The sequence below is a fragment of the Trichechus manatus genome, unplaced genomic scaffold (genome assembly GCF_000243295.1).
Source record: "Trichechus manatus latirostris isolate Lorelei unplaced genomic scaffold, TriManLat1.0 scaffold00004, whole genome shotgun sequence".
Classification (NCBI taxonomy): Eukaryota; Metazoa; Chordata; class Mammalia; order Sirenia; family Trichechidae; genus Trichechus; species Trichechus manatus.
Window position 1 is genome coordinate 22,157,212 of NW_004443940.1, and position 14,769 is coordinate 22,171,980.

Below are 14,769 nucleotides of genomic sequence, written 5' to 3' on the forward strand. Positions count from 1 at the left end.
TTTTGTCTTCTTCTGTTCATGCATTTGTTGTTATGTTTGTTATCCTTTTTTTTATAAAATATTAGGTCCTATAGTTTTCTCCCAGGAATTTTATGGTTTTAGGTTTAACCTTTAGGTCTTTGATCCATTTTGAGTTAGTTTTTATACATGATCTGAGGTATGGGTTCTGTTTCATTTTTCTGCAGGTGGATATCCAATATTGCTAGCACCATTTATTAAAGAGACTGTTTCTGCCCCACTGAATGGACTTTGACCCCTTGTCAAAATGACTGGGTTTAATTCTAGGTTCTCAATTCTGTTCCACTGGTCTGTGTGTCTCTCGCTGAACCAATACCAGGCTCTTTTGATTACAGTGGCTGCATAGTATGTTTTGATATTGGGAAGTATGAGGCCTCCTGTTTTGTTCCTTTTGTTTAATATTGCTTTGACTATTCAGGGTTTCTTTCCTTTCCATATGAAGTTGGTCATTAGTTTTTCCATTTCAGTGAAGAACGTTGTTGGGATTTGTATCAGGATTGCATTATATCTGTAGATTGCTTTAGGTAAAATTGACATTTTCACTATATTAAGTCTTCAAACCATGAGCATGGGATGTCTTTCCATTTTTGTAGATCTCTTTTAGTCTTTTGTGGTAGTGTTTTATAATTTTCATTGTATTAATCTTTTATGCCCCTGGTTAGATTAATTCCTAGTATTTTACTGATTTAGGGGCTATTGTAAGTGGTATTGCTTACTTGATTTCTTTTTCAGAGTACTCTTTGTTAGTGTAGAGGAACCTAACTAATGTTTGTGTGTTGATCTTGTACCCTGCAATGCTGCTAAATTCTTCCATTAGTTCCAGCAGTTTTCTTGTGGAGTCTTCAGAGTTTTCTATGTATAGGATCATGTCATCTGCAAATAGAGAGAGTTTTATTTCTTCCTTCCTGATTTGGATGTCTTTTATTTATCTTTCTTGTCTTACTGCTGTGGCCATAACTTCCTGTATAATGTTTAATAAGAGTGGTGATTATGGGCATCCTTGTCTCATTCCCATTCTCAAAGGGAAGGCCCTCATACCTCACATCATATACTTTCCATTGAGTATAATGTTGGCTGTTGGATTTGCCTATATGCCCTTAGTTATGTTGTGAAATTTCCCTTCTATTCCTATTTTGCTGAGAGTTTTTGTCAGGAAAGCATTTTGAATTTTATTGAATGCCTTTTCTGCATCAGTTGATATGATCATATGGTTCTTTTCCTTTGTTTTATTTATGTGGTGGATTAATTACATTGGTTGATTTTCTAATGTTGAACCACCCTTGTAATCCTTGTTGGAAACCCTCTTGATCATGGTGTATGATTTTTTTTGATATGTTGCTGAAGTTTGTTGACTAGAATTTTGTTGAAAATTTTTGCATGTATGTTGATAAGGAATATTGTCTGTAATATTCAGTTTTTTTTTTTATGATGTCTTTGCCTGGTTTAGGTATCAGGGTTATGCTGGCTTCATAGAAAGAGTTTGACAAGCGTTCCTTCCTCTTCTGTGTTTTTGAAGAGATTGAGTAGGATTGGTGTCAACTTGTTTCTTAAATGTTTGATAGAATTCTCCAGCATAGTCATCTGGTCCTGGACTTTTTTTTGTTGGCAGTTGTTTTTCTTTAATGACATTTCAATCTTTTATTTTGTAATGGGTCTGTTTAAAGTTTCTACCTCACTTTGTGTTAGTTTAAGTAGGTAATGTGTTTCTAGGAATTTGTCCATTTTATTTAAGTTTTCAAATTGTTTGGAGTACAATTTTTCATAGTAATCAGTTACAATCTTTATCTCTGTTGGATCAGTTGTAATATCACCAATTTCATTTCTTAACTTGGTTATTTGCATCTCCTGGTTTTTTTCTTTTGTCATTGTAGCCAGTGGTTTGTCTATTTTATTGATCCTTTCAAAGAACCAGCTTCTGGTTGTGTCGATTCTTTCTATTGTTTTCTATTTCATTTATTTCTGCCTTGATTTTTTATTAATTTCCTTTTTCTGGTATCTTTTGGCTTCTTTTGCTGTTCCTTTTCTGTTTGTTCAAGTTGCCATTTTAAGTTAATGATTTTGGATCTTTCTTTTTTAATGTAGGCATTTATTACTATGAATTTCCCCCTGCGTACTACTTTTGCTGTGTCTCAGAGGTTTTGATATATTGTGTTTTCCATTTTTGTTTGACTCTAGGAATTTTTCAGTTTCAGTTTTGATTTCTTCTATGATCAAATAGTTTTTTAGTAGTGTATTATTTAGTTTCCATGTTTTCTTTTTCCTTATTTTTCCTGTTGTTGATTTCTAGCTTTATACCATTATTGTCAGAGAAGATGCTTTGTATGATTTCAGTCTTTTTAAATTTGTTGAGACTTGTATTGTGTCCTAACAAATGATCTATTCTGGAAAATGATCCATGTGCTCTGGAGAAGAATGTGTATTGTTCTGATGCTTGGTGGAGTGTTCCATATATGTCTATTAGGTCTAATTGACTTATGGTTTCATTTAAGTTATCAATGTCCTTAGCGACCTTCTTTTTAGATATTCAGTGTATAATTGAAAGTGATGTGTTGAAGTCTTCTACTATTATTGTGGCATTGTCTATTTCTCCTTTCATATTAGTCAGTATTGCGTAAATTTTGGAGCATTGCTGTTAGGCACATATATATTTATAATTGTTATGTCTTCTTGCTGGATTGACCCTTTTATTATTATGTAATGTCCTTCTTTATCTCTTGTAATAGATTTTGATTTAAAGTCTTTCATATCTGATATCAATATGGCCACCCCTGCTCTTTTTTCTTTTTTTTTTTTTTTTTCTTTTGCTGGTTGCATGGAATATTTTTCTCCATCCTTTTTAATCCATTCTGCCACTCTCTGCCTTTTGCTTGGGGTGTTCAGACCATTTACATTTAAGGTTGTTATTGAAAACGAAGTGTCCACCTCACTTATCTTGCTATTTGTTTTTTGAGTGTTTTGTATCTTCTTTGTTTTTTTATTTTGATTTTTCTGTTTTTGTTTGTATTTGGCTGCTTTCCTGTAATGAGCCTTTTTGCTTTCTTCCTTCTTCTGAATGTCTTTTCTTGCTGACTTCTTAGTGGTTACCACATATATTACATTACACAACTTAACAACTGCAACAACATTTGACATGTGAACAACAGTTAACATACAACCTTGATGTAATAAATCTATTCCTGATATGCTCCTCCCTCCCTCATTTCTGTTGGTGTGTCTCCATTAATATCAATAATACAACCTGTATTCATTAAGTTTACTTTGTACTTATTTCTTACAATTTCTGTATTGTTTGCAGAATTTAATTATTGAGTTTATTCCCTGAAAATATCATATACTTGGTCCTTATGATTGTCCATGTTGTTGTATTTTTTTTGGAGAGCTCTAATTTTTTGTTTATTTTTTCCCATGTATAGACACGAGTATTTATTTAATGCTCTTACCTTTCCATTTAGAGTACTCCCTTGAGTAATACTTGCAAAGCTGATCTGGTAGTGGCAAATTCCCACAGCTTCTGTTTCGGAATGTCTTGATTTCCCCCTCATTTTTGAATTACAACTTTCCTGGGTAAAGAATTCTTGGTTGGCAATTGTTTTTGTTTAGTATTTTATTTATGTATGTCACTCCATTGTCTTCTGGCCTCTAGAGTTTCTGGGAAGAAATCTGCACGAATTCTTTTGAAAAACCCTTGGTATGTTATATTGCATTTTTCTCTTGCTACTTTCAGAATTTTCTCGTCTTTGGTTTTCAAGAATTTTATTAGGATATATTTTGGAGTTGATCTTTTTGTGTTTCTGCTAACTGGAGTTCATGTAGCTTCCTGTATTTGCAAACTTGGTTCTCTGTTCAGGTCTGGGAAATTCTCCCTGATTATCTTTTGGAAAATTGTTTCTATGCCTTTGTTGTTGTCATGGTGCACTAAGATTCCAGTAATTCTAATATTAGATTTCTTAATTGAATCCTGTATTTCCATTTGGGTTTGTTCACTTTTCTTTGTTCTTTTTTCTTGAGACTTGATAAATTCAGTTATTTCGTCTTCTAGTTCATTTATTCTATCTTCTACTCTATTGAGTGTTTCTCTTGCTTTTTCTAATTCAGTTGCTTTATTTTTCAGTTCATTGTTCTCTTTCGTTTTTTGTTTGTTTGTTTTATGTTTTCAGTTTCCTTGTTGAGTCTCTCACTTTGTTCCTCCATTTGTTTCCTGATCTCCATTAGTTTGTTTTCTGTGTGCTTTTCGCTTTCTTTAAACATATTTTACCACCATAGTCTAAAAATTTTCAATTCTTTCAATTAGTCTGGCCTCCATAGGAGAAATTTTCTCTCTTGATGTTTTGCTTTTGATTAATTCTTTTTCTCTTGTGATTTTATGTGTTTTACTATTTTTTATTGCACCTGGGCCATTTATTTATTTATTTATTTATTTTTTACTTTAAATTTTGTATGAGCTTGGCTGCTAACCAAAAGGTCAGCAGTTCAAATCCACCAGCCACTCCTTGGAAACTCTACAGGTCAGTTCTACTCTGTCCTGTAGGGTCGCTATGAGACAGAATCGACTCGCAGGCAGTGGGTTCAGTTTCAGTTCATGTCTTTCCCTCATGGACGCTGCTGCACAGGCTCTCCCATGGTGTCCTGCCGTGGGCAGGGAACCAGCCATTTCCGCCTGTGTTGCCTGTCTGTCCAAAGCATTCCCCTCACCTTGCTGCCCTTACAGTTCTTCCCAGTCCTAGTGCCCATCCATATCGGCCCTCAGCGAGATTTAGCAGCAATCTCTCGCAGTGCCGTGATCTCCCTTCACTCTCTTGCAGTTGTGTGGCCCACGAACTCCCATGGCTAATCTGTGCTGCCTTAAAAAATTGGACTACAGCTTCCTCAGATTAGCTCCCTTTCTGTGTTCCCTATTTGGGGTGTTGCCCAGCCCCGTCCCAAAATGGCTGCAATGAGCAAATGCTCTAGATGTTATCAGGTGGGTTCGCCCAGCTTCTGAGACATTCCCACTCGGTCTCTCCCCTGCTTCTGGACTCACCCTGACTCTCTAACACCTCAGCTGCCGTCCAGAGTTCTGAGATCTCAGTCTGTGCTTGTTTTTATTCATTGTTCAGTGGGTTAATTGCTGGGGGAGTAAATGGGAGCCTGTACTCACTTTGCCATCTTGCTCTGTCCTCTTGGCATATATTTTTAATTATATATTGAACAATTTCTTTTATAATATACTCTTAAAGTGATATTTTACTAATATTATAATTCTCAGCTTCTTAAGAAACCAGAAAAGGGAGAGGAACCAGCCACAGAGAAACCAAAAGAAAGAGGAGAGGAAATTGATATTGGAGATGGAAAATGGGAAAGATTTCCTAGCTGTGCAATTATAGAATCCAAGCCCTTAGAAAGCTCACTGAAGGAGCTCAAGGAAAAGTGAGTTGTGGTTTTGTTTTTATGACCCCATGAAACATTAAAAGGTTGTTATCAAGTCATAGTCAATATCCTCTGTCAGTATGAGCACTTACATTTCATATAACTTTTGGAATTCAAGAATTTAACTAGGATGTGCTTGTACATGTTTGTTTTTTATTCTCATCAGTCATGCCAGGAACTTAATAAGCCCGTTCAGTCTGCAGTCTCAAGGCTATCTTCAAATCAGGGAACTTTTCTTCTGTTGTTTCCTTAACTATTGCCTCTCTTTGCCTCTTCCTTTTTCTCCTTTATGTTTCTTTTAGGACTGTTGTTATAGCATGGTAGGTATTCAAGATCTGTGCCCTCCCCTCGCCCAGGTTCCTTCATTGATTTTAGTTACTTTGTAATTTTGTTTTGAGATATCTCGTCCATTTGATCATCCAAACTGCCAGATTGGATTTCAACAATGACCAAACCTTCCTTCAGTTTTTTAATTGTCTGAAAATATACATATCAAAACATTTGCCAGCCCAACAGCTTCCACATTTACAATTCAATGACATTGATTACATTTTTCATGTTGTGCCACCATTATCACTATCCTTTTAGAAAGTTTTTTTAATGCAGAAATGGAATCATTTTAAGTGCTGTAATTCTTTTCTTTAAGTTGTCATCCATCTCCTCTGGCTGTTGTTATTTGACCAGCAGCAATTCATCCTGGATATTCTGCTTGTTTTGCCTTTTCTCCCTGCTGAATGCCCATAGGTGCATTGTTCTGTTCCTTTGCCTACTCATGATGTCCAGCCCCTCCAGAGGTAGCTCGAGCAGGGCTTATCTGTGAATAAGAAGGACACACAGTCTCTGGTCTGTGGGCCAGAAAGGGACCAGCCAGCTGCTGGTCAGGAGAGGGGGCTGCTCTCTGCTCCCTAATGCTCAGGGTTTGGTCACCTCCCCTACGGTCTTGCTGGGCCACATGCAGGCTGGAGTTACCTTTCCTTGCGTGGCCACAGAATTCTGCAAGTGGTGGACTCTCCAAGACGCTGAGTCTTGTCATCCTTACTCCAGGGCTCCTGCCCACTTGCTGTATGTGGCTCCCACAAAGCCCTGTCATCTCCAGGCTGCTCTGCTCAGAGTTGATAGCTGGAAACTCATGTGGGTAGGTGGCAAGGTCATGTGACTAGGCTATCATTTTCCTGGAATCACAGTTATCTGAATGATTTTTCTTTTTCTTTTTTTAATTATACTTTAGATGAAGGTTTACAGAGCAGATTAGTTTCTCATTAAACAATACACGTATTGTTTTGTGACATTGGTTGCTAGCCCCGCAACATATTAACACTCTCTCCTTCTTGACCTTGGGTTCCCTATTACCAACTTTCCTGTCCCCTTCTCCCTTATAGTCCTTGCCCCTGGGCTGATATGCCCCTTTAGTCTTATTTTGTTTTATGGGCCTGTCTAATCTTTGGCTGAAGGGTGAACCTCACAAGTGACTTCAGTACTGAGGTAAAAGAGTGTCCAGGGGCCATACTCCTGGGGTTTCTCCAGTCTCTGTTAGACCAGTAAGTCTGGTCTTTTTTTGTGAGTTAGAATTTTGTTCTACATTTTTCTCCAGCTCTGTCTGGGACCCTCTTTTGTGATACCTGTCAGAGCAGTTGCTGGTGGTAGCCAGGCACCATCTAGTTGTGTTGTACTCAGTGTGGTACAGACTGTGGTAGTTGTGGTCCAGTAGTTCTTTGGACTAATCTTACTGTTGTATCTTTGGTTTTATTCATTCTTTCTTGCTCCAGATGGGGTGAGACCAGTGGAGTATCTTAGATGGCCATTCACAAGCTTTTAAGACCCCAGATGAATGATTTTTACTGCCTTTTTAACACCGTTTTGCTAATGTTTTTTTTTTTCTCTTTGTTTTTTGGGTTATTGTTTTATTGGATTCTGTATAAAATTAATGTATTCATGATTATCAAGTCCATTATCTTTTAGCACTATAGTTTATGGTATGAATGGTTGTATTATTAATGATTATACGTGTGCCTATTCTCATGTTTGTGGCATGAATTCATAATTTGCTTATAGATCCCTTGTTGTCCTCACCAGTCTTACCACTACTTCCTGATAGACGGATGAGCCACAGATGGTGGTGGTGGTGGTGGTGTTAGGTGTCGTCGAGTCAATTCTGACTCATAGCAACCCTTTAGGACAGAGTAGAACTGCCCCATAGGGTTTCCAAGGAGCAGCTGGTGGATTTGAACTGCCGACCTTTTGGTTAACAGCCAAGCTCTTGGTTACTGTGCTGCCAGGACTCCACAGATAGTGTACAAGAAGTTTTTTCCTGTGGTTTGTGCAGGGAAAAGACTTTAAGAACCAAATGAGCTAAGCAGTAATTTATTTATTTACTATTCACTTAATATTTTGATATATACATAAATTTAATTAATCTGGCATTACTGAATTTCAGTTAATTGTAGCTCTGCTTGGAGCAGAAACTAAGTTGTCTGTACTAGCTTTGACCATGCTGAATGTTCATGTGGGCTCTACCGCTTCCTGGATGGATGCTCTTGGGAAAGTTCTTTGACCTCTTTTAGCCTCATTTACTTTATCTGTAAAAACGGAGGGGATTAGGCTACTAACCAAAAGATCAGCAGTTCAAATCCACCAGCTGCTCCTTGGAAACTGTATAGGACACTTCTACTCTGTCCTGTAGGGTTGCTATGAGTCAGAATTGACTCGCGGCAATGAGTTTCTTTTTTTTTTTTGGTTTTATATTTACTTTGGACGGTTACTGAGATTTAGAAATATATAAATATATACACGCACATATATACGTATCTATATATATCTTAGCATAATGCCTATTTATGTGTTACTCAAGTATAATGGTAAATATTATTTCTGTTCATTCATCTTTTCATCGATTTTTTATTGAATGCCTGCTACGTGCCCATCACTGTGCAAACTCTGGCAGTACACTGATGAGCAGACTTACATACTCTCTGTGTTTGTGGAACTTACAGTCTAGGAAGGAAGGCAAGTAATCAACCAGCAATTTACATAGGTATACTAATAATTTATATTGAATCACAGGTCACAAAATGACAGTGATATAGAGCAAAGGGATATGGAGAGAAGATTTCGAGAAAAAGAACTTGACACACAAAGATATCACTTGGCTGATGACAGAAAGCATAGAGCTCACTCTGAATTTGATAAGTGTCTGAGAAGGAATGAAGACGAGCTGAAATGGGGGAAAGGATTCCCCCAACACAGAGGGAAGAAAGGGAACCAGAACTGCAGCTTCACTGCGGTGGCAATAGAGAGAGAGACTGGGTAAAGAGGACAAGTGTGGTGCTGACATGACATCCACAAAGGAGCGCATGAGAAATAAGGTCCTTTTACTCATTTAGGTTAACCTTTCCTTCAGTAAACCGTAATTTGAGGTCAAAGGTCTTTCTTCTGCAGTCTTACAACTGCTTTTCCCAAAAGAGTAATTCTTTTATTGAACAAAAAAAGAAGAAAACATCTACAAAGGTATCTTTGGGGAAAATACCCTGATGATGTGAGGTTTTGTTCCCTACTTGATCTTACTTAGAGCATTATCTTAGGGAGCATAACATTACAGATATGCTTCACAGCTAGGGTTTCCCAGATGACTTTCACACTGGCTAAAACAATATACGATAGTAACACTCAAACCAGACCTCTTCAGTCATCTTAAGTCTCCTTATCTCCTCTCCCTGTCTTCTCCATCACATCTTGCTCTCACTTTGCAAGGTAAATAATTCTCATAAAATGGAAGCCATTCCCAGCCAGTCAACAGCTTTTCTTTCAGGAGTTTGTACTTAATTTTTATTCAGATCACATTTCCCCAGAGAAACATTATAAATGGTATTTAAGCTAACAAACCAGTCCCCTTTTATCTCCCTTTCTAGAGCCAGATGCTCCACCAGGTGTTTCATTTGTCCCACCCAGCCAGGCCTCCAGGTGGAGGTGCCTGTCAACTAGTTCCAGAGCTAAGGGACCTGAGGGTGAGAGAAGTCCCTAGGGTCCCTCCCCAAGGCTCCAGTTCACAGCCACCTGCTTCCTGGCCCCCCTCTCTGCCCCTGGCCATCATTACTGTTCTCCATCTCTGTAGTCACTTCAGGAATCTTATATAAATGGAATAATGTGGACTTTCGAATTGGCTTTTTTCACTCAGCCTAATTCCCTTGAGATCCATCTAGGTTCTTACATGTATCAATGTTGATTTTTCAGATGTTTCCAGTAAAGGCAAATCTGAAATCCAGAGGACATTCTTATCTTCACCCTTGACTAATCACATCCATATTAAAGGAAAGATTTCTGAAGTTACCTTCACTCAGAGGACAAAGTGCAGCCGCATGTCTTTTAGGGTGGGGAGTTTGCTCACATGAGTGCTTGTTTTTCAACTGCCCTTTTAGTATAAGTAGTTAATTTTAGCAGTAGTGAATGGCTTGTGTCTTTGCACAACTTCAAGTGTGAAAACTCAAAGTGACTCGTTTCTCTCAAATCTAAGAATGCTGTCGTGGTAAGTAGAGAGCTTTGTATGTAACAGCTCTCATGAGGTCTGAACGGTAAGTGCAGGATAGATTGGAGTGTACTGAGTAGCGATTATTATAATGTACTTCTCGGGTTAGATTTTGAACTCCATCTGTACACAGTAGTGAAACGCAGAACGATGCGTGTTGGCCCCGGGCGAAAGAGCGGCTGCTGGAGGGTCCTTCTTGCAGCATGTGAAATCTGCTTCTCTGCCTTAAACCGGGGGACTCAGATCCACCAAGGACTGCTCAGCCCTTTCCTTCTCTTCTCATTGGCTGGGCTTATATTTAAGAAACAGAACATTAAGTTAAGCTCCTTGTTTCCTTGCCCCTACCCCCAGAAAAAGCACTCCTGGCCACACCTGGTGACCTGCTGGGGGCCTCCACACCCAGTACAGAAGTAGATAAAGGTGAGCTGGGGTGAATCCCAGAGAAGGACAGCAGGTGGGACCTGCTCGCCTGAACTGCTTGTATCAGGGCAGCAGCCTACATTCAGGCTACAAATGGTGGACGTCAAAAGGCTGTTGCTCCCACTTCTCTGCCTACCAGCCGGCAGGGAAAGAAAAGTACATTTAAGGAGGACACTTCCTTATTGGAGCCCTGGTGGCACAGTGGTTAAGAGCTATGGCTGCTATCCAAAAGGCCGGCAGTTCGAGTCCACCAGCAGCTCCTTAAAACCCTAGGGGGCAGTTCTGTTCTGTCCTATAGGGTTGCTATGAGTCAGCATTGACTCAGTGGAAATGGGTTTGGTTTGGTATTGGGCTATAAACCTCCACTGAACTGATGCTTGAGAGGAGAGGAGGAATTTGTCTTCCTCTCTTACCGCTCTTAGTCAGTGCTGGTGCCCACAGTAAAGCTGGCTGGCTTCTCCAAGAGAAGCATTTGTCCTTATTGTTATTATTATTGATCTTAGTGTTCAGAACGACTCTGGGCTTCCTTGGCTGTTAACTGTCCTTTTGCCCTAAAGCACTTGCTTCTCACTGTCAGAAACCCTGGTGGCATAGAGGTTGAGAGTTTGGCTGCTACTGAGTTGCTGGGCTGAGGGCTGTGGGGACCATGGTCTAAGGGAACATCTACCTCAATTGGTATAACATAGTTTATAAAGAAAATGTTCTACAGTCTACTTTGATGAGTAGCATCTGGGGTCTTAAAAGCCTGTGAGCAGCCATCTAAAATACTCCACTGGTCTCACCCCTTTGGGAGCAAGGGAGAATGAAGAAAACTAAAGATACAAGGGAAAGATTAGTCCAAAGGACTAATGGACCACAACTACCATGGCCTCCACCAGACTGAGTCTAGTACAACTAGATGGTGCACGGCTGCCACCACTGACTGCTCTGACCGGGATCACAACAGAGGGTACCAGACAGGGCTGGAGAAAAATGCAGAACAAAATTCTAACTCACAAAAAAAGACCAGACTTACTGGCCTGACAGAGACTGGAGAAACCCCAAGAATATAGCCCCCGAACACCCTTTTAGCTCAGTAATGAAGTCACTCGTGAGGTCCACCCTGCAGCCAAAGATTAGACAGTTCCATTAAACAAAACGAGACTAAAAGGACACACCATCCCAGGGGCAAGGACTAGAAGGCAGGAGGGGACAGGAAAGCTGGTAATAGGGAACCCGAATTCAAGAAGGGAGAGTGTTGACAAATCGTGGTGTTGTTAACCAATGTCATAAAACAATGTGTGTGCTGTTTAATGAGAAAACTAGTTTGTTCTGTAAACCTTCATCTAAAGTACAATAAAAAAAATTTTTTTAAAAGAATTCAGCTGCTAACCAAAAGGTTGGCAGTTTGAATCCACCAGGTGCTCCTTGGAAACCCTATCGGGCAGTTCTACTCTGTCCTATAGGGTCACTATGAGTTGGAAGCGACTTGACAGCAACAGGTTTGGTTTTGGTTTTGGTTTTGTTTTTTTGGTACTTCAGTTGGAGCCTTGGTGGTGCAGTGGTTAAGAGCTCGACTGCTAACCAAAAGGTCGGCAGTTTAAATCCACCAGCTGCTCCTTGGAAACCCTGTGGAGCACTTCCAGTCTGTCTTAGAGGGCCGCTATGAGTTGGAATTGACTTGACGGCAACACGTTTGCTTTGGTTGGTAGGTACTTCAGTCATCATTTTTGTTCCCCACTTCTAAGAGTTTAATAAGATAATAAGGTTAGTATTTTCTGTAAAGGGAACAGTTCACAATTCCACACTGTTGGATGGTAGACAGGAATAGTCCGCATGGAAATTGTTTATTACTAATGTTAATGACTTTTAGTTCATAGATCTAAAGAGCCGTCTCTCAGCGAGCCCATGCCTAGTTCTTCTGCAGACCTCGTCACGTTCACCGTGTGTAGTGAACTTGACATTGTGAGATGTACATGATAATTTGAGTTTTAATCTCTCATACTGGGAGGGAATATTCTAACTAGTTATCAAGTGCCATGGTTGTAATATTTCTCTGGAGTAGTCTTGGCATAAGCAATAACATTTTCCCAGATATCAACTTTTACTTTCTTTCAAATTATTTTACGTATTAACTGCCCTCCTTTTCATGGATTTTTTCCCCCTAGAAATTGCTGATTTCTGAGATAGTCCTGGGAAAAGGGCTGATTTTTAGCTGCAGAATTGGTTTTCAATACATAATTAGTATCAACTAGAAACACAAGTGATGTGATACCAACCCCACAAATTGACCCCTCTTGAATTGCCTGGTTAGGGGATTATTTCCCCTGGAAGACTAACCCTGCCCTTCTCTCCCGGCAGGACCGCCCAGCCCTGCAGTTATACCAGCCAGGCGCTCGCACCCAAGCCCGTTTGGGCTCTGCGAGTAACACCTGTGAGTGTGGTGGGACGCGCACCGAGGAGAGCGGTGATGGGCGGAAGTATGAGGCAGACGCCTCACCTGGGGCTGCATCTAAGAAGAGCAAAGAGGCGGAGTAAACCCATGTGTAAGCCAAGTTTGTGAGGGGTGTTAACTTCCCACTCAGTTTTCCAGAGATTAGAAGGGGCGTTCCTGACATATGTCAGTCACCCTAGGATATAACCTACGGTGCAAGGTAAATTTATCCCTGACAAGGAAACTAAAAGCTAGAAATACAGAAAGGTGGCTTACAAACATCTAGAAACCATTCTTAAGAAAGAAGTGTTTTTTCTTTAATTGGGAAAAATTGTTGTAGGTTTTCCCATTTCCAGAATAAACTCCTATTAATTGTTTAGCCAAAACAGAGAAAATGGTCTCCTTTGGAAAGTATGACCAAAACAGGGAAGAAAATTAGTATTGTGTCGGTGTGAATTTGGAAGCACTTTATATATTGTAGGAATAATTTGCACTTTATGTTTTGTACATTTTTAAGTATATACTTTATATCTCATTGTGCTGCTTCTGGTTAGTTTTCTGTGAGCCATAATGTCAGCGAAGTGAGCAGTGCTCATTTCAGTTGGTTCTGTGGAATCAGCCACTTCTGCGCCTTCTGTTATAAGCATCCCCAAGGTTATTTTTTAGAACAATCCCTCTAATACAGTCCATAACACTATGTAACATTCAACAACTTTAAATTATTGTTGTTCTAACAGTTTGGCCATTGACATGAAAAATTGTTTCACGGTCTTTTGATGTGTTCATGGTTATACCAATTATGCTTTTAGGATTTGCCTAAGATAACATAAATGTCATTATTTTGGGGCAGGGATAACATAGGTACAGCATCGAGAAGCTCTCTTTTCATAGTCTAAGGCAGCTTTATTTTTAAACAACTTAATGTATCTTTCTGACACTATGCATTCTACAGTGTTTTTTCTTTTGAGTGAAATTTTTAAATGTTATTGTATTTTTGGCACTGTGCTTTGAACATTTTATTAAATAAAAATTTTTGTTGCTATGGATTTTAAGTCCAGTTATGGTAGTTTTCCTACATAGAATTTTACATAGTAAAAGATTGCTTTTTAAAATATGGCTTTAATTCTCTGAATATTTTGCTGATTATATCCATTCCTTGTTATTGATAAATTATAAAACATTTGTATTTATCAAAAAACTAAGTTAGTTATTTATCATTTTTTTAAAAAATCTACCATTGTCAGACATACAGTCAATTCCATAGCCCCAGAGAGGTACAGAGCTGTGCTCTTGAATTTGGAGGAGAGGAGGAGGGAAGAACTTGCCGTGGATTGAGCAAGGTTCATGTACCCAGCTGAGCCAACCCTGGCTTCAAAGGATAACTCAGCCAGCCCTCTTCTGTAAAGGGCCAGTAGCAAATAATGTAGACTTTTCTGACCATACGATCTCTGTCGCAATTACTAAACTCTGCCGTTGGCCACATAAAGCAGCTATAGACAATACATGAAGGAATGGGCGTAGCCGTGTTCTACTAAAGCTTTATTTACAAAAACAGGCAGTGGTCCATATTTGGCCCTCGGGCTGTAGTTTACCGACCCCTGCTTAGAGTATACAGTGTATCTCCTGAATAGTGAGCTTGCTGTGGACCTGCCTCACGGCACAGTGTGGCACTGACCTGGAGACTTCCAGACCAAGAGTCAGGGAAGTAGTAAATACCCACTTCTAAGATGTGCCATCTTTTGGTTCTGTTAGTTTGTTGGCTGGTTTGTATTTGGTACCGCATGTTCCCTGGAGTCCTGTTGTATTTATTTTCAAAAATGTTGGTTTAAAACTGTGGTTCTCAAACCTTTTGGTCTCAGGATCCCTTTACATCCTTAAAAATTATTGAGAACCCACAAAGCTCAAAAATTATTGAGCTTTTGCTTATATATGAGGTTATACTTTTTGATATTTACTGTATTCAAAACAGAAGCAGAAATGTTTAAAACAAGAA

At 39.3% G+C, this 14,769-nt stretch overlaps 1 protein-coding gene across 2 annotated transcripts in view; it reads left to right on the forward strand.

Moving 5' to 3' along the window:
- UPF3A (UPF3A regulator of nonsense mediated mRNA decay) overlaps positions 1 to 14,296 on the forward strand; it is a 36,120-nt gene extending 21,824 nt beyond the window's left edge. The window contains exon 8 of one of the 2 annotated variants that reach the window (XM_023733607.1): positions 12,704 to 14,296. In XM_023733607.1, coding sequence (XP_023589375.1) covers positions 12,704 to 12,880 — 177 coding nt within the window. In that variant the 3' untranslated portion in view covers positions 12,881 to 14,296. The remainder of the gene's footprint in view (positions 1 to 12,703) is intronic. The other variant, XM_023733613.1, reaches the window with a different exon arrangement.
- Positions 14,297 to 14,769: the final 473 nt, after the last annotated feature.